General features: G+C 38.8%; 1 protein-coding gene across 9 annotated transcripts in view; it reads left to right on the top strand.

Moving 5' to 3' along the window:
* UVSSA (UV stimulated scaffold protein A) overlaps positions 1-21,880 on the top strand; it is a 92,296-nt gene that overhangs the window by 27,131 nt on the left and 43,285 nt on the right. For 6 of the 9 annotated variants that reach the window (XR_010601625.1, XR_010601624.1, XM_065597161.1 and 3 more), the window contains 3 exons: positions 8,840-8,897; positions 10,324-10,376; positions 13,409-13,511. Coding sequence is in view for 7 of the 9 variants with exons in the window: in XM_065597161.1 (XP_065453233.1) it covers positions 8,840-8,897; positions 10,324-10,376; positions 13,409-13,511 (214 nt within the window). In the remaining 2 variants the exon portion in view is untranslated. The remainder of the gene's footprint in view (positions 1-8,839; positions 8,898-10,323; positions 10,377-13,408; positions 13,512-21,880) is intronic. The other 3 variants (XM_005292405.3, XM_042855556.2, XM_042855558.2) reach the window with 1 other exon arrangement.

Here is a 21,880-nt window from a genome sequence, read left to right as displayed (position 1 = left end):
CACTGTAGTTATGTTCCTGTAAAATGCGACTTTACGTGAAACGATGTTAAGAGAATCCAATTTCCCCATAAGAATTAATTAAATGGGGAGGTTAGGTTCCAGGGCAGCTTCCCCTACTCTGCAAGCACCAGGGGCGGGGGGCTCAACCCTCAGCCTTCCCACTCCACCCTTTCCCCCAAACCCCCGCCATTGACCCGCCTCTTCTCCCCCCCCACCTCCTCCCCCTTTACTTCGCACGCTGCGTCCTCCCCCCTCCCTCCCCTCCCTTCTAAACGCTGCAAGGCAGCTGATTGCTGCATTCAGGAGGGAGGGGAGAGGCACGCCGAGCTCTCGCTCCTCCCTCCTGCCTCCAAAACACCGCAAGCCAGGTGATTGCCGCGGGCAGGAGGCAGGGGGAGGGGGAAGGCGCTGATTAGTGGGGTCTGCCAGCAGGCAAGAGGCACTGGGGATGGGGGGGCGTAGGGAGGCTGCCAGCTGTGGCGAAAGCAGGTAGCCAAACAACGTAAGAGTGGAGCATTGCACAACTTTAAATGAGCATGTTCCCTAACTGATCAGCAACATAACAACGTTAAGCGGGACGACTTTAAGTGAGGAGTTGCTGTATTTATAGAACCTCTTCTTATTGCTTTTTCTTCCCTTGCCAGATGTAACTCATTTTGTGCCTTAGCCTTTCTGATTTTGTCCCAGTATCCTTGCTCTGTTCTTTTGTACTCATCCTTAGCAGTTTGTACATGTTTTTCTCTTTTTGATTTTCAGATAATTAAAGTACTCCTGATGGAGCCATATTGGCCTCTCGCTATTCTTCCTGTCTTTCTTCTGTGTCAGGATAGTTTGCTGTTGTGCCTTCAAAATTGGCTCTTTGAGAAATGCCAGCTCTCTTGAACTCCTTTTTTTTCCCCCTTAGGTTTTCTTCCAATGGAACCTTACCTATCTGTTCTTTCAATTTGTTAAAGTCTGCTTTTCTTTTCAAGTTCACTGCCCTTAACACCATGTGTCAAGTGTGTTGGCGACTACCATTTGGAAACATGTTCCCCTGATGTAGAAGAAATTAGAGTATATGATACAAAAATAACTGAGGGAAAAACTGATTGCTGCTTCCAGTTTTCGTTTTATATGTTGTCTAGTTTGGCCTTACAACAATGTAAAGTCTTATCTATGCTACAGTACTTTGGGGACATACTGTGTACCATGGGAAAATAAAATTAAGGCATTTGGAATATTTATCTAAGTGCCTTATGCTAATCCCAGCAAAGCATCCACCTTATGTTGTTGGCATTATGCAGAAAAAGAATAAACAGGGTGAAGTATTTCCCATTTATGGCATCTTGTAGATGTCCCTGGACAAAAATGATAAGGGGTGGTGCTCTGGAGGACACAAAGTAATTTTGACAACTCTTTGTCAGATAGACATTTCCACTCCTTATATACTGCAATGTCTTTAGCAAAGTGAACAACAGGACTTCTGCATTTCTCCAAAGGTATCAAACTGTTAAACCCTTTGCCATCTGGGAAAAGCCTTTTAAAATAGTGCATCTCCTCTGACAACTGAGAACATGACCTCTAATAAGGTAACCAAAAGGGCCTTGTGGTTCTTTCCCTAGACAGTGGAATTCTCTTCTAAAATCATACAGGTTTAGTAGATTTTAATGCCTGAAAGGAACCAGTGTGATACTCTAGTCTGACATCCTGCATCACGCAGCCATAGAACTTCACTCAGTAATTCCTGTATTTCCCCCCTCCACTTAGAGAGAGGGGTGTGTGTGTGTGTGTGTGTGTGTGTGTGTGGGAGAGAGAGACACACACTTATTCTAAGGTCAAATGGAACAAATAATGAAGGAAATAGCAGATAAGAGGTCCCTCTTGGAGTATCCTTGACAAGGCTCCTCTAACAATCCCCACCAGTAAATTCTTCCCAGCCACATATTGTCTTCTACTAGTCCTGTTTTAGAGGTGTGCTGATTAAATTTGATGATTCTACGAACTTGGGAGGCATCACCAATACAGAGGAGGATTGGAACACTACACAGGAAGATCTGGATAACCTTGTAGACTGGAGTACAAGAAATGGGATGAAATTCAGTAGTACAAAATGCAATCCCTGGGCAGGACATTTTCATTGGAAGGTTTTGGGATTCCTTCCCCTCCCCTTAGCACAAGAGAGAAAGCTCTGATGTTTGTCCGAAGGCCTCTATATTTACGTAGGCTTTTCCTGAGATGTGGGTTGGATGGGCAGGCTTTTAATTTTTGTGTTCTGTGGGATAGTATGTGTCTTGAAAATTTTAATGGAAATTAAGAAATATTTAATAAGCTCACAATATAAATAGAATTACAAATAAAATGTTTCATCCTCTAACAAGTTATCTGTGTCATTAACATATTGTGTGGTTTTGATTAAATAAATATAATGTAAAATATGCATTATATTATATATTTGTCCAAAAAAATATAATAGACAGTAGATAGTTCCTATATAAAAACATGAATTCCTTTCCCCCTCAGTTTTAACCTTTGGATTTATATATCCAAGGTCTTCATATTTTTTCTTCATCAGTTTTCAAAAAGACCATTTTTCTCTTGGCATAACTGATACTTAAAAATAAAAGTGATGTAAAACTGTGTAGTACTCTAAACAGGGCTTCCTTTTCTAGTCTTATTTGGGTAGTTTCATATTTTTCTCTTTCAGATCTGGATATTGCTATGAGTATATATTGTGCCTTGTATTGGATATAATTCTGTCTGCCTGCTGTTAAGTTTATTTTTTAAAAAAATCTTGTCATGCAAATCTAATACCCTGTTTCCCCGAAAATAAGACATCCTCCGAAAATAAGGCCTACTTACAGTTTTGCCTCTCGTTGTAATATAAGGCATCCCCCCGATAATAAGACCTCCCCGATAATAAGGCATCCACCGATAATAGGGCATTTTTCATTTCTGAAAAATAAGACATCCCCTGAAAATAAGACCTAGCGCATCTTTGGGAGCAAAAATTAATATAAGACACTGTCTTATTTTCGGGGAAACAGGGTAATGAATTCTTACAAGTTGCAACTGTGGTGACCTCTGATTCCTGTCTCATCAGCCAGCCACACAATGCGATTTGGTGGATCTTTTTAATAGAGTGTAAAGTAAAGTAGGTTCTCTCTGCCACTGAGTTAACCCGTAAGTATTTAAGTTTACCAGGGCTAAGGTGTCATCTCCCTGGATTCCTTTCTTAATATTGAGTAGTGTGCTCCAAAGGTAGTATATGTGATTTCCTCCCCACTTCTTTGGTGTGCTATTGCTGTTATTTTAAATAAAGTTCTCCCTGAAAGGTAGGATGATAATGTGCATAAAATGTATTTACAGAGATCAGTATTGATAATTAGCTACGTGCATATTTACAGAAATTAAAAAGAGAAAATTATGCAGGCTTTTAATAGCAGTAAGAGAAGTTATGATTAAAAACTAATACTTTAAATAAGTGTGTATATATAGGAACAACAAAGTAAAATAGTTATTACATCTCTACCCCGATGTAATTCAACCCGATATAACACGAATTCGGATATAACGCGGTAAGGTTTTTTTTTCCTTTTTCTCAGTCTGCAGAACTAAGTTGGCTCTGAATAACAAAGGAATGAGAATAAATATTAAAAACCTTATATCAACTTTTTAAAAAGACTTTGGGGCCTTGAAAATTAGGTCCAGTGTTGCTAAAACAAACAGGACTACTTAACCAGTGATGCATGATACTGGAAAGCCTAGAAGCTCACCCGAATCTCAGCTCCTTCCACCTGTGTGCCTGGAAGCTCAGTGGGTGAACCCCAGAGAACTAGCCTGCTCAAAGCAGGTCTGTGAGATTCTGTTAGGAAGAAGAAAGCCCTCCACCAGGGCCACATATCTTGCAAAATGGAAGCGGTTCTCCATCTGGTCATCCCAGCGGTGTGTCTTGCCTACGCGATCGTCGCTGCCATTTATTCTAGAGTACTTGCTGTACTTGAAACAGCAGGGCCTATCTGTTTCATCAGTTAAAGTTCACCTCGCTTCCATCTCGGCTTTTCATCCTTGGGTGGACGGCTGATCCATTTTTTCAAATGATACATCTATCCATTTCCTTAAGGGCCTAGAGAAGTTGTACCCCAGGAGCGAGAACCTGTCCCCCTGGATCTCAACCTGGTCTTATCAAGGCTTACAGTCCTCTTTCCCTCCCCCCCGTTCGAGCCGCTGGTAACATGCTCCCTGTTATCCCTTCTTACTTTGCCATACTTCTAAAAAGGTGACCACCTTAGATGCCATTACTTTGGCAAGAAGGGTCTTGGAGCTCCGTGTCCTCACTTTGGAGTCACCAGACACCGTGTTCTTTAAAGATAAGGTTCAGTTGCATCCTAACCTGGCTTTCCTTCCAAAGATGGTCTTCTAGTTTCATATCAATTAAGCTATCTTCCTACCGTGAAGCCTCATGCAAACAGGGAGAAGCAGAGACTTCACTCAAATGTTAGATATGCACTAGCTTTCTACATAGAAAGGACCAGACCAAAATACACCCAGCTGTTTATAGTAGTTGCAGACAGGATGAAAGGTCTCCCGATCTCGGCTCAGAGAATTTCATCGTGGATCATGTCATGTATCCACATGTTATGAACGGGCGGGAGTATCCTAACTGTTGGTTCCATAAGGGCACAAGTTTCTTCAGTGATAATTCTAGCACAGGTTCCTATTCAGGACATTTGTAGAGCAGCAACTTGGTTGTTGGTGCACATATTTTCTTTTCACTATGCCATCGCTCAGCAGCCAGAGACAATGCTGGATTTGGCCAAGCTGTGTTGCAGTCAGCATGTCAGTGAATTCTGAGCCCACCACCTATACAACTGCTTGGGAGTCACCTACATTGGAATGGACATGTGCAAGTACTCGACGAAGAAAAAATGGTTAGTAACCTTTCCGTAATGGTTGTTCCATGAGATGTTGTCACGGCTAATTCCCCACTCTGACACTTCAAGTGCAGAAGGTGGGGCCCCGCAAGAATACTAAAAATTAACACCGGCCACTCCAGGCTTGTATTAAACTCGCAAGGTTACAGCTTTTCGCTGACCTTGGATTGGTAGATGCTGCCACCACCCAAGTGCAGAACCTCTTTGAGAGCCCAGGAAAGCGCACTTGGGAATACCTTCCTGTGGGGTACCCTCAAGTCCTTTCACCCTCCCCCCCCCCCCGTCCCCCGTCCCCCAGAAGAGCTGAGAAAGAAAAAGGAAATCAGCTTTTGCCACCAGCTAATTAAAAAACATGTGCACAAACCTCTTAAGACACACAAATCCAATTCTGTTCTTAAAAAAGGTAAATTTAATTAATAAATAAAAAGAAGAAAATATATCTGCGAACTTAAGCTATTGCTAGATTTTTAAAAAAAAGCAACTACAAGGATTAAGCACCAAGAATAACTTTTTTGAGGTCCATTTTAAAGGTTACAAGCAAAACAAAAACACCTGGGGTTAGCACAGAGGAATCCATAAGCCATAAAGAAATAAAAGGAGTAAACCTAATTGTGTCTTCCTAGACATTTCCTGATCTACTTACATATCTAGGGTTTTAAATGAGTAGTTTCTAGGTATGATACTGATGGTTTTTTCATACCTTGCCCAAGCTTCTCACAGCATAACTGCTCTCTCCGCCTCTCCCCCAGGAGAACAGAGAGACAAAAGGGGAGTTTTGTTTCAATTTTAAAAAAGTTCTAGCCTTCCCATTGGCTCTTTTGGCGAGGTGCCCACTCGCTTCTTTTTACCTATGCATAGCAATGAGACTTTTTAACCCTTTACAGGTAGAGCAATTAGAGAACAGCTAGTAAGAGGTATTTTATAGGTACTGGCTGGCTGGGTGTCCATAAAAGGGAGCCACCCCCACTCCCTTCATTTATTACAGATGTGTTGCATGTGTCCATTCCAAAATCTGCCCTCCTACCCCTCTTATGGTAGTTGGCTGGAAAGAAGGAACTGAGGGGGCGCAGAGTTGGCGAGGCCCTTTATACAGGCACTATGGACGCCCTGCACTAGAGCTGACCTGATGGATACCATTGAGGGAAACATTTCCAGCCACTGTGCTGGGGGCATGCACACACCTACATTGGAATGGGTGTGTGGAACACATCTCGAAGAACAACAGTTACTGAAAGATTAGTAACTGTTTTTAATTAGATTCTGAGATGTTAGGTTGCTCTAAGTAAGAAACTATTACACACTCCATTGAATGTGAGTTTTATGAAAAATTCAGATTACACAAGTGATAATTTGGCCATTTTTTTCTAATGTACAACATTTAAAGCATTAAGTGTTCAAAAAGTGACTACTTCCATGACTCCTGCCCAAGACATACTGAACTCTGTCCGTGTACAGCATTTTCCTAAAATAACTATTTTGTTACACCCACCAACATTCCTGATCGCCTGCATTTGCTGACCTACATTGCACAGTAAATGAATAATCTGAAAACGATGTATGCTTAATTAATCTGAATCATGCATCACTAGGATATAAGATAGAAAAACACTTAGACTACTGTACTTCGTCAGAGAGAGAGAGAGAGAAAAAGAAAAACCACACTGTAATGGAGTCACTTGTGTTGCGGTGTACATTAACAATTTAATGTGAAGACTCACCAACACTGTTCCTTTTGCTTTACGGCTGGGTCTGAAGTGTATCCCCTTAAACATCCATTTCCAACTCTTGAGCAATTCGAAAAAGTATGAAAAGGGCATTCCCAAACAATCTTGTATCAAGTTGCCCAGATTTGCCTACTTACTATTGAGCAAATACAAATGGAAAAGGAATGAGAAGGGATGCTTTTGCTGATGAGCACAAAATGCAGTGTTTGGCTAGGCTTCAGATATAATTTGCAGGCATTTGAATTTGTATTCAAACCTTAGTGTGTTTTTCCCCCCTCAGAAATGTAGCTTTTCTAACAGCCTATATTTATCTAGTACTACAGAGAAAAATCAAACATGATTTTGAAATATGACAAAATTTCAGCATTGATATTTCTGTTTCGACGTGTTTTAGAGGATACAAAAGGATGGGGATAGAAATGAAGTTAAAAAAGACTTTCCCAATAAAATATGTTTCATTGTCAGTTATTTAAAAAAGCTTTTTTTACTTTACCAATGATTGCCTATTTGTGACACAAAACATCCCTGTCCCTCATTTACGATTACTTAATTATATTTTATGGTGTTCTTGTGGCTGTATACAAAATGTGTTCCTTTAAGTTGCACCTTCAAACGTGTTCCACTGTGATAAGTATTATAGTTCCTTGGCCAAAATCTTCTGACCTCTAGAAAAAATGTGTAGTTGGCTGTGAGTAGATGCACATGAGATATTGGCATGGTGGAATAATTTGCAAGATCTTCCAGTGAGAGTATTAGCATATAAATAGCAGATGCAATGACGACCATCACAGCTGAGTACATTTAATTTTTAGTTTATAAGATAGAATGGGTTTTTAAATGCATAGCCATCAAGCCTGCTGAAAGACAAATGAAGTTTAGAGTTCACTTGTCTGAGGATGCCTTACATCATTTTTTTTTAAAAAGGGAAACAGAGACACATAAAACAGAGCACAAGTGATTTCTAGGATGAGAAGTAATTGAGATTGCAAACCAAGTTAATTAGACCATACAAAATTTATTTAATGGTCCCAGCTGTAGTTTGCAAGCAGTGTTTTAGTGAGTAAGTAGATACAGCTTCTTTACGTGTTATGTCTTTTTCTCTTTCCTTTCTAAAATAATTAGTAACTCCTGTACATTTAGTTTTATAAACTGATTGCATTATATATTTTAGATATTGTATTGCTTGTTTAACTATGAATGTGGAGACTCCGTTTTCTAAATCCTCTTAATGTAGTAATCAATATAAAACTGAGAAAAGGACCAAAGGCTTCATATCTTGCAAAGTATTTTGTTGCAGGTTTTTTGTATTTGTGTGGTTTGCTAGCATTTAGGATAAATGAGCAATGCATGTAACTGGATGGGTGATTATAATAAGATACATTAACTCATTGGATATACGGTAGGGCATAGGCTCAAAAGTAGAGAGGAGTCGTGATGAGATTTCTGCCAGCACACTATATCTTGTTTTGGGCTCTTATTTTTTAAGAGAGGCCTCAGGAAGGAAGCATCTGATTATTTTTTTCCCCTGCTAGAGAAGGACTAAGTACACTTAACTGACTAACTACAGAAGTCAGCACTGCTTTAACCTACTGCCATTGAACATGCAGTAGAATTATAAGACATCCATTTTTCTATCCCATTCCTAACATTCTGAACAGATATAGTAGGAAATGTTTCACTGTGGCCTATGAATTTTGAAGTTGGCTTCACTAAAATCAACACTATTCTGGAAGGGAGGGTCTATTCAGGAATTCTGTCATTTTAGAAAAATGCTACTTTATCAATTGGGTGGATATCTTTTATTTTAAATTTAAATTAATTTAGTGCTTACAAAAGATGGATTGACAATATTCATTTGAAATAATTCATTTATCCACAGAATATGTATATCATGAGCAGTGACAGTTAACTCTATGTTTGAGGGACTATCCTGTAGTATAAGAGAAGGTAGTTTACTCTCCATTACCGTTCAGATCTGGCTACTAAGTTGATACTGCCAACAAGGATGCCAGTTGTGATGATGGCTTTTGTGAAGTGGTCTCTTCTCAACTGCTAACTAGACTGAGAACACAAATATTTTACCTGTTGTCTGGTAACCACTTTTGGTGACTGCTGACCTTAGTGGGGATTTAATTCTGTGGCCTAGAAGGGAAAAGCTTTATATTCCAGTATCCATCACCTGACTTATATTATATTTCTGTTCAGATATTGAGGAGCACAAGAAGTAGCACACAGATTTCTGATCTGCATGCCTCAACACTTGGTAATTTATCAGTTTTGTTGCTTCATATACATTGTTTTGAATTTTTTTAAAGTGTCTAAATTTATCTGCCATAAATTCCAAAAGGCACATATTTCAGTGAATTGCACCATTTAAAATGTTAATTTAAATGTATATCCTTGTGAGCTAATTGGTAATTTGAGGCTGCCGTTGTTAAGAAATTAATCCAATTTAAAACTGGTTGCCAAAATTTACATTTCTTATTACAAAAAAAGTAGAGAAGCATCATTAGGATGGCTCACATTTCATAAAGCATTTATGCTGTTCAGGCTGGGAGCAACAAAAGGGCTGTATGGAATAAATGCTCTTAGCAGGTGCTGGGGAAATGGAATTTATATCAGTGACTTCTCTGACTAAAGTAATGTTGCTGGGGAGTTCTCATCTGACTGAGTCAATTGTAGTGGAATGGAAGGGGAACAAAATTGCACGAAGGGAATGATATAGATGTAATTAATTTTCTTCAGTCCGCTGATGTGTTAAGAAGTAACTAGTCAATGTACGGTACCTCACAACTTTTGAATTTCTAACTACGATTAACCTCGCTACATATTTGAGAACCAAAAGGAAGATAGAGCTGCTTGTTTAAAATGATATAAAAATAAACCATGTTACGTCTGTTAAGAGGGAAAAGGAGGCTTAATTCCTAATAGTTAGCTAAGCAGATAAATATTTTTACAGGAAAACTAAATTTAATAAAAGTTCCCAGTGAAATTCAAGGGTGCAAACAATAAGCATAATATTTTATGAAAATGACCCTCATATTTAAAATCTGGCATTATATGTTATGCATTGTAGCACCAAGTCCACATCTACCTTTTAGAAAATTAAAACACATAAATTCTGTTTAGTGTTTGATATGCACTGCACTAGCTGAAAGCCATAATGCCCCTAAAACCTTGGGTTGCTTTTCACCTTTCATAAATTCCTGGGTAGATTCTATACAAAAAATAATTTTCAGCTCCGTGGCTCATTGTTATTCAAACTTGATTGATCGTCGTCATTTACTCAGTGAGGAAGTTAAGTGCTCCTGTCATTTCCAAAGAGTATAATTGGGACGTTTCACAGGTCAGCGATAGTGACAGGTTTCCCTTTTGATTAGTGTTAGACTGATAACAAAAATTACAGTTTCCTATGATTAATGTTTCCTATAGTACCTAAATGCGCAGTTCATGGATTGTACCTAAACAAAGTGAATTTGCATCTGATTATGCCTTTTCACAGCCGGGCTTTTTGTGTGCCTCGAAGTTTTTGAGATCATCCAGGTATATAAGGATGTTGCTCCTGGTTCAGTTTTTGAGTCAGCCATGTGTGATATGCAGGTTGTTTGGTGAAACCTCTTCATAGATAAGTTTCTCAAGCAATATAGAGGAAATAACTTTTAAATTTCCCTTGTTTTGTTTGTTTTAAGACAAGTTCTGTGTCCTGAAGTCTTGCCCAGGTTTTGCAATATATATAATGTATGTAAGTATTTGAACTAAAACGTCTCCAATATCCTAGACACAAAGTAGTGGATTTAGGCTAGATTATCAACCTTAACTAAGTTTTATTTTTGATTTTTCATATTTTGCACTAACAAATTCTAGACTGAGACCATCCATAACAAGCTTTAGTTTGGTGTAATTTGTTTTATAGCTGACTTAGAAATAGGAACTGAGAGTAGAAAGTCTCTAACAGGACAAACAGGCAGCTCTAACCAGCCAGAAGAGAACTAATTTGCTCCCATCTCCTAAATTGCCTTTAACAAGTAGAAAAGGGGAAAAAATAGAACTTTGAAGCCACACTGCTAACAAACTAGTTCCTTTTCAGTCTTCCAGCTGTTCATGTTGTGCTGAAAGCAAAACCCTACAATATTTCTCTTTCTAAAGGCCATCTGAAAGGTCTTCTAAAAGCTTGAAATTTAAAAATTGATGTGCCTCTTTGGTAATTGGCTAACCCAGTCTGCTGGTGTGTTTGGCTGTAGAGCACTTGGCCCTTTCTGTGTTGAAACCCTAGTTTGACTTCCAGTCTGGTCCATGAGAGGTCAGATGCAGCATGTGTCTGTCTTGGCCACACCAGGCAGGGATGAACTGCTTCTTTCCTTAAGATGAGGAGGAATAATTGCAGTGGGAAGTGAAAAGTAATTTAAAACTCAGAGCCCTCCAGCATGCCTAAAACATGGCAACTCTCTGCTGATTAGAGGTAGTGATGGTGTGGCCAACGGGACGTCCGTGGTTGTAGCTACGTATTGTTGACTTCAGGGCTGGTTTCAAACGAGTTTCTGGGAATTAATATTAAATCCAGAAAATAATTAGGGGAAGAAAGGTACTGTTTGGTTATGATGCACTTGATAAATCTACTGTCCTTTAGTACTTTTTAAAACTTAGGACTACAGTGTTCTGTGGAAAGAGTCAATTAAGAAACAAAGAAATTGTCCTCTAAATTTCACTTACTGAAGGCTAAATAGCAGTGTCAACAGCAACTGGACGTTTTTTGTTAGAAATGAGCTTCAGTGTTGCTTATAAGCAATGCTGATGCAAAGTTTTACTAAGTTTGTTGATTTTTAATATACTCAGTAGACTAAGGTTTGGTTTCCAGGTTTTTTTGGCTTCAGAATCTCAGTATGATTTAGAGGAACTCAAGTGTGCAGCTGTGACACACGATTAGATTAGTGAATTACATTGGTAAAATTCTGCTGCAGGGGGAAATTGCTTCTTCCTCCTGTGCTTTCTACAACTAGTACCTGCATGAGAGAGGTAAATGCAGTGGGAAGGAAATTAAAAGCAATAATCCATGGTGGGAAAAAATTATCATAGGTGATCTAATCCCCTATTTCTCTGTTGCTTTTGTTTACTTCAGGGAATTTGAATAACTGTGATTGTGAGACTGTTCGTTTAATGGATCCTTTGCATTGTTTCCCAAACGCATAAAAGCATATGGCAAAACTACAACAACTCCTGTATTCTGTGACATGTAAATCTCTTAAAATCTCCCCAAATTGGGCAAGAGAAATAAAATACTAGTGATTGGCAGCATTGCTGTCTTTTTAAGAGACTACCAGAATTTGGGGATTTTATAAGTTAGCTATACAAATTCTCATTGAAGAAAAGGCAAATGGTTTTTGCCCAGATAATAATTGTTGAGGGGAAATGTATTGGTAGATGTATGTGAAAGAAAGAGGCATTGGAGGAAGGTTGTAGAGTCTCATTGGCATACTCATGGCAAAAAAATAGCTGAAATAAAATTTAGGAAGCTGATAGCCTCTAATATGAATTAGTTGCTTTGATTAATTGAGAGGAACTGCATTTTTATTTTTCGACTACTCATAAATATTCCATTCTATGTATAATATGGGCTATACATGCATATATTTTAAAAATCCCAATAATTTCAGTTCCTTAGATTCCACATAGTAAGGTTTGCAACCTAATGATGTAATTGTTTAGGGTCTTTCAAATCCGATAAGATACTTATGTATTGCAAGTATTTTTTTCTTTTAAAGCTGCTGTCAAAAAGTAAATACAGTAGAATCCCTTTTAATTGAATCCCACTTAATCGAGCCACAGTCTTATATCCCAATCTCCCATATCTACTGCAGACTTCACCGCAGTTTGGGTTCTCAGACTGATATGCAGTGAAGGCCCTTGGCCTGCTAAAAAGAATTGTTCCTAATGTTGGCTGGATTCTTAATGCAATCATATATCCCCAAAACAAAGTGATGCAAACAACACATCTGTTGGCTTTTCAGAATGGCTTGATTTATTAGGGTTGTATTAGTTTCAGTGTGTCTCTTTTAAAATTGTCTGGACAGTACTCTCTAAACTGGGGAAACCATTGTGAATGTGGATGCCCTCTTCAGACAAATTGGGTATACTGTAATAATTATCTTATTTTAAGATCCAGGGTCTCTGGGACTATGTAAAAATATCCCTCCATCCATCCAGGTAACATGCCTCAATAAGTCCCAGAATAGACTCCAACTCTGCAAAGGGAAGGAAAGTAAAATGGCATGACATTAAGGCAAGTTTGAATGTCTTTGATTTTATCAGAGTTGAGGCTGCCAGCCCATCCTTTGCTCATCCTATTTGGCCTGTTGTATGTGTTGGGGAAGTGTACACAGTGGGTGATCTTACATAACGTGCTGAATGAGTTGAACCAACAAAACTAGGCTAGGCAGTGATCAGGCTCTCTATCACTTGCTCATTAAGTCAAGATCTTAATGTTGTTTTAACATTTTTTTTGTATTCTATAGTTTCACACTTTCTCACACTTCACCAACTGTGTGTCTTCTAATGGATAAGAAAACCTTTAAAGAAGATATCTCTTAGGGATTGAAGATGGCTTTAGAGATGAAATGTAAAACAAGGGGTCTAATCTTAGATGATGATTAAATGCATAATTAGGGGAATACTTTTGGCTCAGAAGAGCCTCAGTAGTGGGCTGTCTTGCTGTCTGCTAATATTTTCAATATGGAGGGGAGAAAAAATAGTCTCATTTTCTGTATTTTTTCCCTGTAGATGAAAGTCTCCGACAATGAAGATGATGAAGATGAATTTGTGGAGGTCCCTGAGAAGGAAGGTTATGAGCCCCACATTCCAGACCACCTGCGTAAGGAATATGGTAAGTTTGCCCAGCTGTGAAAAGCTTTATCCCTGCATGTTACTGCTGCAGTAAAGTAAATAAACAGCTATTATGAAGTAATAAAGTGATCAGTGGTGTGGGTAATCTCTCTGACTGCTGTGAGGAAGTCATTACATAGATAGGGGAGCAGCGATTGGCTCTAGATAAACAAATACTTTCTAGGAGGAGAAGCAACTGAGACCAGGAGCTTATTTCATTCAGCCATGTTCCACTATAATTTAGAGACAGAAGCTGCTCTGTATGTGTGTGTGCATGTGTGCTAAAAAAGGATATTTATTTACTCAGAATAGGGTGGTAGGAGAGTATAATTGTAAACAACCATGGCTTAGAAATACTGAGGATGTTTTGGTGAAACAGGATAGGATTTTGTGCTGCTTGCTGCAATTATAGCATCTGCAGGCACACAGCCACTTACCTTGCTGAGGGTGGTTAAATGTGGCCCACAACCTAGCCTCTCTCCAATGTGGGTGTCATTGTAACAAAAGGTTAAGTGGAGCTCAACCTCTCAGTACTTTGTTGTAGTGTCACTAAAGGAGTCCTAGATGACAAACAAAATATAATCTTGTTCTTGTCTGCTTCATTTAAATTTAGCATCCCTCTTTTCCAAACACATTCTAAAGCTTTTTGAAATAAATGAGTATTTGTAAAGTATACCTATAAAGTTGACAGGTTAATTATTGGAAAAAGTTGATCTAAAACAGTTAAATTCCAGTACATTAGTCCTTGTCCTCCCCAGGTAATGCTTCGGAAGTGACTGGAGTTTTACTTTTCTGTAACTTTGTGCATTTTGAGCATCAGAAGCTTTTGGTATAGAGGGGATTGCTGCCATCAAGTAAAAGTTAAAAATCCTTGACAGTGTAATAAGTTTTTTGTTCCTGCCTCACGTAGCTGCGGATTGTGAGGCTGACTAAAAATGGTGCTATGTTATCTTAAAAAGAACAGGAGTACTTGCGGCACCTTAGAGACTAACAAATTTATTAGAGCATAAGCTTTCATGGACTACAGCCCACTTCTTCAGACTAGTCCACGAAAGCTTATGCTCTAATAAATTTGTTAGTCTCTAAGGTGCCACAAGTACTCCTGTTCTTTTTGCGGATACAGACTAACACGGCTGCTACTCTGAAATATGTTATCTTAGACCTTGTTGTATGAGTGGTTTTTTTAACACTCTTCTTCATGTCATATTTTAAAACTTCTGTGTAATTTGAGCTGTTTGGAAGTCAGTCTGCAGCTTTTTAATGTAGAAAGCCAAATCTCTCTCTTTCGTAATATTAAAGTGTGTGCATTAATGTTCCCTTTAAATTTTTCCATCCATGTGCAGAATGAATTTTGTTATGTGCACCAATATCGAGGTAATGTGCGGATGTGTGTCACCAGTAGAAAAAAACCCTAGATATAATATATATTTTTAAAAAGTTACCAGAGGGATAATTAGTCCAGCCAGGACAGGTTAGGCATTTTAGAACTCACTACTCAAAGAATTAAATTTAAGCGTAAGAGAGAAATAAAAATGATGAAATGCATAGACCAGTCAAAAAACTAAAATAACAATACTTTGAAAGAATACAGTTACAGAGAATATATATTTATTGCGGGAAGTATCAAGAAGTAACAGCAATAATAATACAAGTATGCATAGGGGAGCTTGAAAGAGAGAGAGAGAGTGTGTGTGTGTGTGTGTGTGTGTGTGTGTGTGTGAGACAGAGACATGTGCTGCCCCTTTAAGTAGATTGGCATTCACCAGTCTGAAGCCTGCTTATTCAGACACAGCAGCAGCCACCAGCAAGCTCCTTCCCACATCCCACTCCTCAGCCCTGTCATGGCCCCCCGCAGATCTGTGGAGATAGGGTGTCCCCCTGTAGCCTGACATCAGCGCCCCCGGCTCTTCACAGCAAGCAGGAGGCTTCTGGGAGCAGCTGGCCAGGAGCTCCAAGGCAGAGGGCAGGAGCAGTGGGGGGGTGGGGCACTTGGTAGTCTGCTGGGTAGCCGCGCAACTTAGAGGGAATTTAGGTGTGCATATATAAATCGAGAAAGTGGCAATTAGTGACCTTGTACTTTTGACTGTCTCATACCATGTAGACTGACTACAGTGTGTGGGAGGTCTGCAGTAAAGTTAGCCTGCTTGTCTGCAGTAGTTAACAAAGTCAGCTCAAGGAAACCTCAAAATATCGAGTCATGCTAGTGCCTCAAAACCAAGTGAGGCCTCAAACAGGATGAGATCCCCATTGTGCTAGGTAAACATATATGAAGATGCAGACCCTACCTTGGAGAGCTCACAATCCTAAAACCAGCAATATATGAAGGGTGGGCAAAAGGGAGACAATCAAATATTTACAATATTTATATATATGATCAGTTTTTATAAATGTTAATGTAATTACATCAATGAGTAAATAAGCAGTTGCCCCAACTGCCTCTCAACTTAGTTATATAAATATTGGTTCATTCTGAGTAGGCATTGCAGTACTAGTGGGTCTTGAGAATGGACTTGAAGGAGAGGATTTGCACTAGGGATGATGGGGAGTCTGGTGTATTTTGCCTGGACTGTAACAAGCACTGGAACTTGGCTTCCATGTGTGGTTTAACAGCAGCCTGAAGATTCTTAGCATAACATATAAAAGGTCAGTTTAATCCTCACCACCTTCCATTCCAAGTGCAAAGCGCATGACTTCTGCCTGGCCTCCTCTATCATAAACACATAGCAATGTGTTCATTGAACCCCACAAAACAATGCCATATTGAAACAAAACAGTTGCACACACAGTTCTCCCTGTGGGAAGAGGATGAGAGAATGAACAAACCACACGTGACAGCTGTTAGTCACATCGTTTAATGCACTTACTGGAAGGTGCTCAGATACTGCATTGATGAGAACTTGTATGGAATAGAATAATCAGTTCCCTATTTCTATAAATATTGTAGCTAATAAAAAGATACATTCTTCTACTTTTTTTTAACTGAAGAACCAAAATGCCAATTCCCCCTTCCTCCCCAAATCTGACAATGATATTTTGTATGTATATATATCTGGGTAGAAGGTAGGGGACATGCTTAGTATGAACTTCATAGACCTTTATTTGATTTCTTTTAAAAGTTTGTTGCTAGTAATTATTATTTCTGTTGTGTTCCTGAGAGAATATGGGCTCCTTCTCTGGTGGGAAAAAAATACTGTTTTGAGGCCTCAATTCAAGGAAGAATCCTTATTCAGAAAAGCTCTTAAGCACGTAGGGATGGATGAAAACATATACTTAAGTGCATTTGTAACTTACTGGGCCAAATTCTGCTCTGTTTCCATAGTGTAACTATGGAGTAATGTCATTGACTTCCATGGAATTACTCTGGATTTACACCAGTGTAACTGAAAACTGCATTTGCTCCACTGAGTTCAAATCTTGTTGGGCTTATATTTTTAATCAAAAGATTTCTAAAAGTTACCTCTCCCAGTGACATGGTTCACTTTTACTAAATCAGAAAAAGCCTGATCAAAACCAATTTATATGCACTAAAGGGCCAATTTAGTATGGCCCAGTTTTTTAAATGTACTGTATTTAGGCATTCCTGTGCTCAGCATTGCAACACCTATGTCTCATTTTCAAAAGAAATTTAGGCACTTAGGAGCCAAAATCTCATTAACAGTTGATAGGATTTAAACTCTTTAAGTGCCTAAATCACTTTTGAAAATAAGACATAGGCTCCCAAATCAGTTAGGTATTGCAATGCTGAGCAAAATCTGGGCCTAAAAGAATAAATCATGTGCATAGGAAAGATGTGTGATGTGATAGCAGGAGACTCAACTGTGTTGAAGGGTTGAATATTTAACTAAATATAGACATTTGTTTTTTTCAGATACAAAAGGGTTAAAATCGTCCCTGGTAAACTCTATTGAAATCAATTGAATTATCCCAGCTTTATACAGCTGAAGTGTTATTTTGGTAGCTTTGTTTTTAATTCATGTGAAATACTTTGCATATAGGAAACAATGGAATTTTACATCTCAGTTCAGAAGTCTAATGTGTTTGGAATCTCTTAACTACAGCATATTACACCTTCAATTTTAAATATGCTCTTACTGTTCTACCAAAAAGTCTGAATAATTTAAAGGTTTTTCCCCCCTCTATTCTGCATCTGAATAAACAATGAAAGTCGAACAGCTCCTCAAATTAACGTTTTATGTAATGTAATAAAACAAAGATGTAATACACAACCACTGAAATTTATAAAATGGTAATCTAAATGTCATATCAGAAAGTCAGTTAATTCTCTTCCATTTTCCCAAAGAGAAATGAAAGTATTTACCAGTGAAATGAATTGCGACTTCCAATACCATTTTTGATTGCAAATCTATATTTGTTGTTCCACTGAGATCTAAAAAGTTTGTGCCAAGGGAAAATTTATTTTGGAGAGAGTATATAGATATAAATGTTGCAATCCCAAAAAGTTACAATAATATTTAATGGCTAAGATAAGGAGCTGAGTTTTAGCATGGAACTGTAGGATGGGGGGAGAAATAGACAAGTCAATTTGAATCTCCATGTGTAAGATGAAATGTAAATTTGTTAAAAGAATTTAGGTGATTAGGTAACTGAAGTGTGAAGATATATCCCATTAGGGGTGTCATGCCAAATTAGCATTACCAGACTTTTAACGACCTCCCATTTGTATAATCCCTATTTACACTTGCACCTGATGTCTGTAGTGGGACAAGGGGCCAACCATTTTGCAGTATCACAGTCATTCTAAATGTACTGTTATTAAAAGAAAAATGTCAGATACTTGTATAAGACACCCCAGATTGTTAGTTCATCTAGAAAAGACACATAAGTTCAGATGAAAAGGAATTAATACAGAAAATTACCAGTATAACTTTATTAGAATTGATTTTGATACTTTGCATTGAAAATAGTATCACTGCTATTGACTTATATTTTTTCTTCCAACGACTGTAATACTGCTGGAATGTTGCTAACACGGTAAAAGTTGGGGCTCTATTCATTTAAAAACAAATCTGGTCTCCTAGCTTGCATAATGTGATCTTACTGGGATAGACTAAGGCCATGTCTATGGTACAAAATTATGTTGACGTAAGTTACATCAGCATACAGTCACTGCAGTTATTAAACCACTTGTGTGTGTGCACACTTGGTTCCTTGTGTCGGTGGCGCACGTCTTTACCAGGAGTGCTTGTATTGATGCAGAAAGCAAATGCAGTACACAGTGGGTAGGTATCCCACTGTGCAACTCACCACCTTCTAGTGCAGGGTCTTTTGGGAAGTTCTTGCAGTGCCTGATGGGGACGAAACAAGTCATGCAGGGGTGACTGGGAGCATGGGGCCAACTTTCCATAATTCAGTGTTCTCCATCCCACAATTTTGTCTTCAGCCCAAAATATTTTGTGCCTTTTTTGTTTTCTTTTTTTTTTTTTTCCTTCCAAAATGCCATAAAATCGCCTGGCTCTCCTCTCTGTCTGCCACCTCTGACAGAAGCATGGAGCCTGCACAGCTCTGCACTATTATTATGAGCGTTGCAAGCACAGGGAGCCTGATCCTGCAGTATTTGCAGAGCCACAAGAGAACCCGCATTGAACAAGGCGATTCCTTGGAGGCTAGATTGTTATGGGACATAGAAAGAAACAATTCAAGGTTGGTGGTGTTCATGGAGCAGCTGCAGACAATGGAGCGCTGGTTCTGGACCCGAGAAACAAGCACTGACTGGTGGTCTCATATTGTCATGCAAGTTTGGGATGATGAGCAGTGGCTGCAGAACTTTCGGATGTGCAAGGCCACATTGGTGGATCCGTGCGCTGAACTTGCCCTCCAGCGCAGGTACACCAAAATGAGAACTGCACTGACAGTGAAGTGAGTGGAGATTGCATCATAGAAACTTGCAACTCCAGATTACTACTAGTCAATCGGGAATCATTTTGGAGTCAGGAAATCCAGTGCAGTAGCCATTGTCATGCAAGTGTGCAGGGCCATTAATTGCCTTCTGCTACGCAGGACTGAGACTCTGAGCAATGTGCAGGACATAGTGGATGATTTTGCAGCAGTGGGGTGATAGATGGCATGCATATCGCTGTTTTAGCACCAGAGCACTTTGCTACAGAGTACATCAACAGAAAGAGTTACTTTTCTATCGTTATGCAAGTGCTTTGGAATCACTGGGAACCCTTTATTGACATCTATGGTGCGTGAATCTTTAAGACTATCTCAACAGTAAAGTGTGCAAAAATACAGAATAGTTCTCAAACACAGAAACCGCTCTTTAATATTTAAGTTCAGTCTTCCCAGTGCATGGAAGGATAAGAAGAGCTTCCCACCAGTGGCTCCAATGCACTCCCCCCTCAGTATTTAAAAACCGAAACTTCCTGTTATAACATTTAATTAAAAAAACAAAAATCCTTTTCACCTGACAGTAAGAGTTCATATAGTGAATACCAGTAAGTAATGGATGATCGCATTTGTAAATATTAAAAGATTAATAACGGGTCATACACTTCAGACTGTCTTCAGAAAATTGTATTTGCAGTTGTGCATGGTGGACCCTAATCTCTGCATAATAGCAAATGTATTTTTGCAAGTGCAACTTGTACGCACAATTTTTCTAAAAATCTGGCCCTTTGGCCTGTGCCTACCAAGATGTGCAATTGATGGATATAAAAAAACACTCTGACAGTATAATAGAACTGCGAGTCATTCCAGGCAAAAATAGGAAGGGAATAAAAAATATGCAAAAGTAAATTTATAATTCTTCTGATGCACTCAGATTATTTTATATATTCTGTAAGAGCAAGCAGTCTCAACATTTTTTAAAAAACGTTTTAGTGAATGATCATGAAATATACTAGATATGTAGTCCTGGAGACTGAAGTCTGTTATCCACACAACAGGAACAACATGCATGGTAATAGAACAAGCTTTGCCATGCTATCCTGACAATGTGGCTCAATCCTTTTGCGGAGGTACCACCTTTAGGGGTGCAAGGGTAGTTCAGTCTTCATGCTCGTTTAGTTCTTCGTCTCTCAGCTGAAACCACCAAACTCATTCACCAAAACTGGTAAAGTAAAGTTAAGAGTATGCCTTACTAGTTTTTTTTGTCCAGTCTAGTTTTAAAAACTTGCTTCCTTTGTGCGACTATATGATTGTCAATTTTCCAGTATTTCTAAAAATTAAATTGAATCATTGCATTGCATGCTAACCCACAAAGATGGTGTGAGTATTAGTCTTCCCTTTTAATACGTGGGTGGTGGTATGTTCATCTAGAATATGGTTAACGCAAGCACAGTGCTTCCTTTGTGGTACTGTGGAAGCAATAGCTTTAACCTTTAGTCGGTCTTCTATACATATTATCCAACTAAATTTGTACTTTTGCCATGCCAAGTCTTTTCTAGTCCTTCATGCCCATCTCCCTTTTTGATGCAGAGTGAGTTGAAGAGAGCCAGAAAGCAAGAAGATCATATTAGTAAATTGCTTATAGAAACACTTCTGTGCTTTTACCTTCTATCTAAACCAAATTCCAACTGTAAACGTTGTTAGTAGTATTGGTATAAAAGATTTACGGTGTTATTTCGCTGTTTATAACAGAACTCTGTGCAGAACCAAGGCTCTCATATCTATCACAACATGGAAAAAAACCTCTTCCTCTGTTTCAAGATGTTAACCAAGGCATCTTCATACAAAAGCTAGCAAGCATCCATTAGCTCTCTTCAGCTCAAATCCCGTTTTTCCCTTGCTCTGTCAAAAATGTGAATGATGGAGCAAGGTCTTCTTGGAAACCATGAGAAACAAACAACCCACTTTGTATCAAGCTTTTCTCACTGCAGCATTTGAGCACCCCTTTGTTTCTTACCTGCTGGTAAGAAAAATGTTTTGATTAGTTTGCAGGGGTTTCTCTTGGTGTGCGTGTGTGTGAAGGACTTAGTTAAAAAAATTTTTGATGGTTTACATTTAGTTTTAAAAGTGGTGAGGTCTGTGGTTATTGATTCTTATCTCTTGTGGAAATGAGTTCCATTGTCTAAGTCCTGCTGCCGTGAAAGTTCTGCACTCATTAATTTCCCCTTGTTGGTTGACGGTTTCGTTGTTCCAGTAAAGTGGAACTGCTATAATAGGTCACAGTTGGGGAGGGGAGAGGAGGCAATCTTTCATGTGGCTAGAACCAATCCCATGGAGGAGTTAGACTGTCATGACAATGACCTTGAACTGGACTGTGCTTAAGTAGTTGTCAGATCAAAGAGGTGAGTATTGGAGTGAGGTGATTAGTGACCTTTGTTGTCAATGGGATGCTGTATCTCATAACAATTGGTTGCTTTTCATGATGTGGCTTTGTGCCTCAACATTGAGGAGTTTTGACCA

Source organism: Chrysemys picta, chromosome 5 (assembly GCF_011386835.1).
Source record: "Chrysemys picta bellii isolate R12L10 chromosome 5, ASM1138683v2, whole genome shotgun sequence".
In the NCBI taxonomy this organism is placed as follows: domain Eukaryota; kingdom Metazoa; phylum Chordata; order Testudines; family Emydidae; genus Chrysemys; species Chrysemys picta.
The sequence above is the reverse complement of the archived record's forward strand: the minus strand, read 5'-3'. Positions and strand labels throughout refer to the sequence as shown.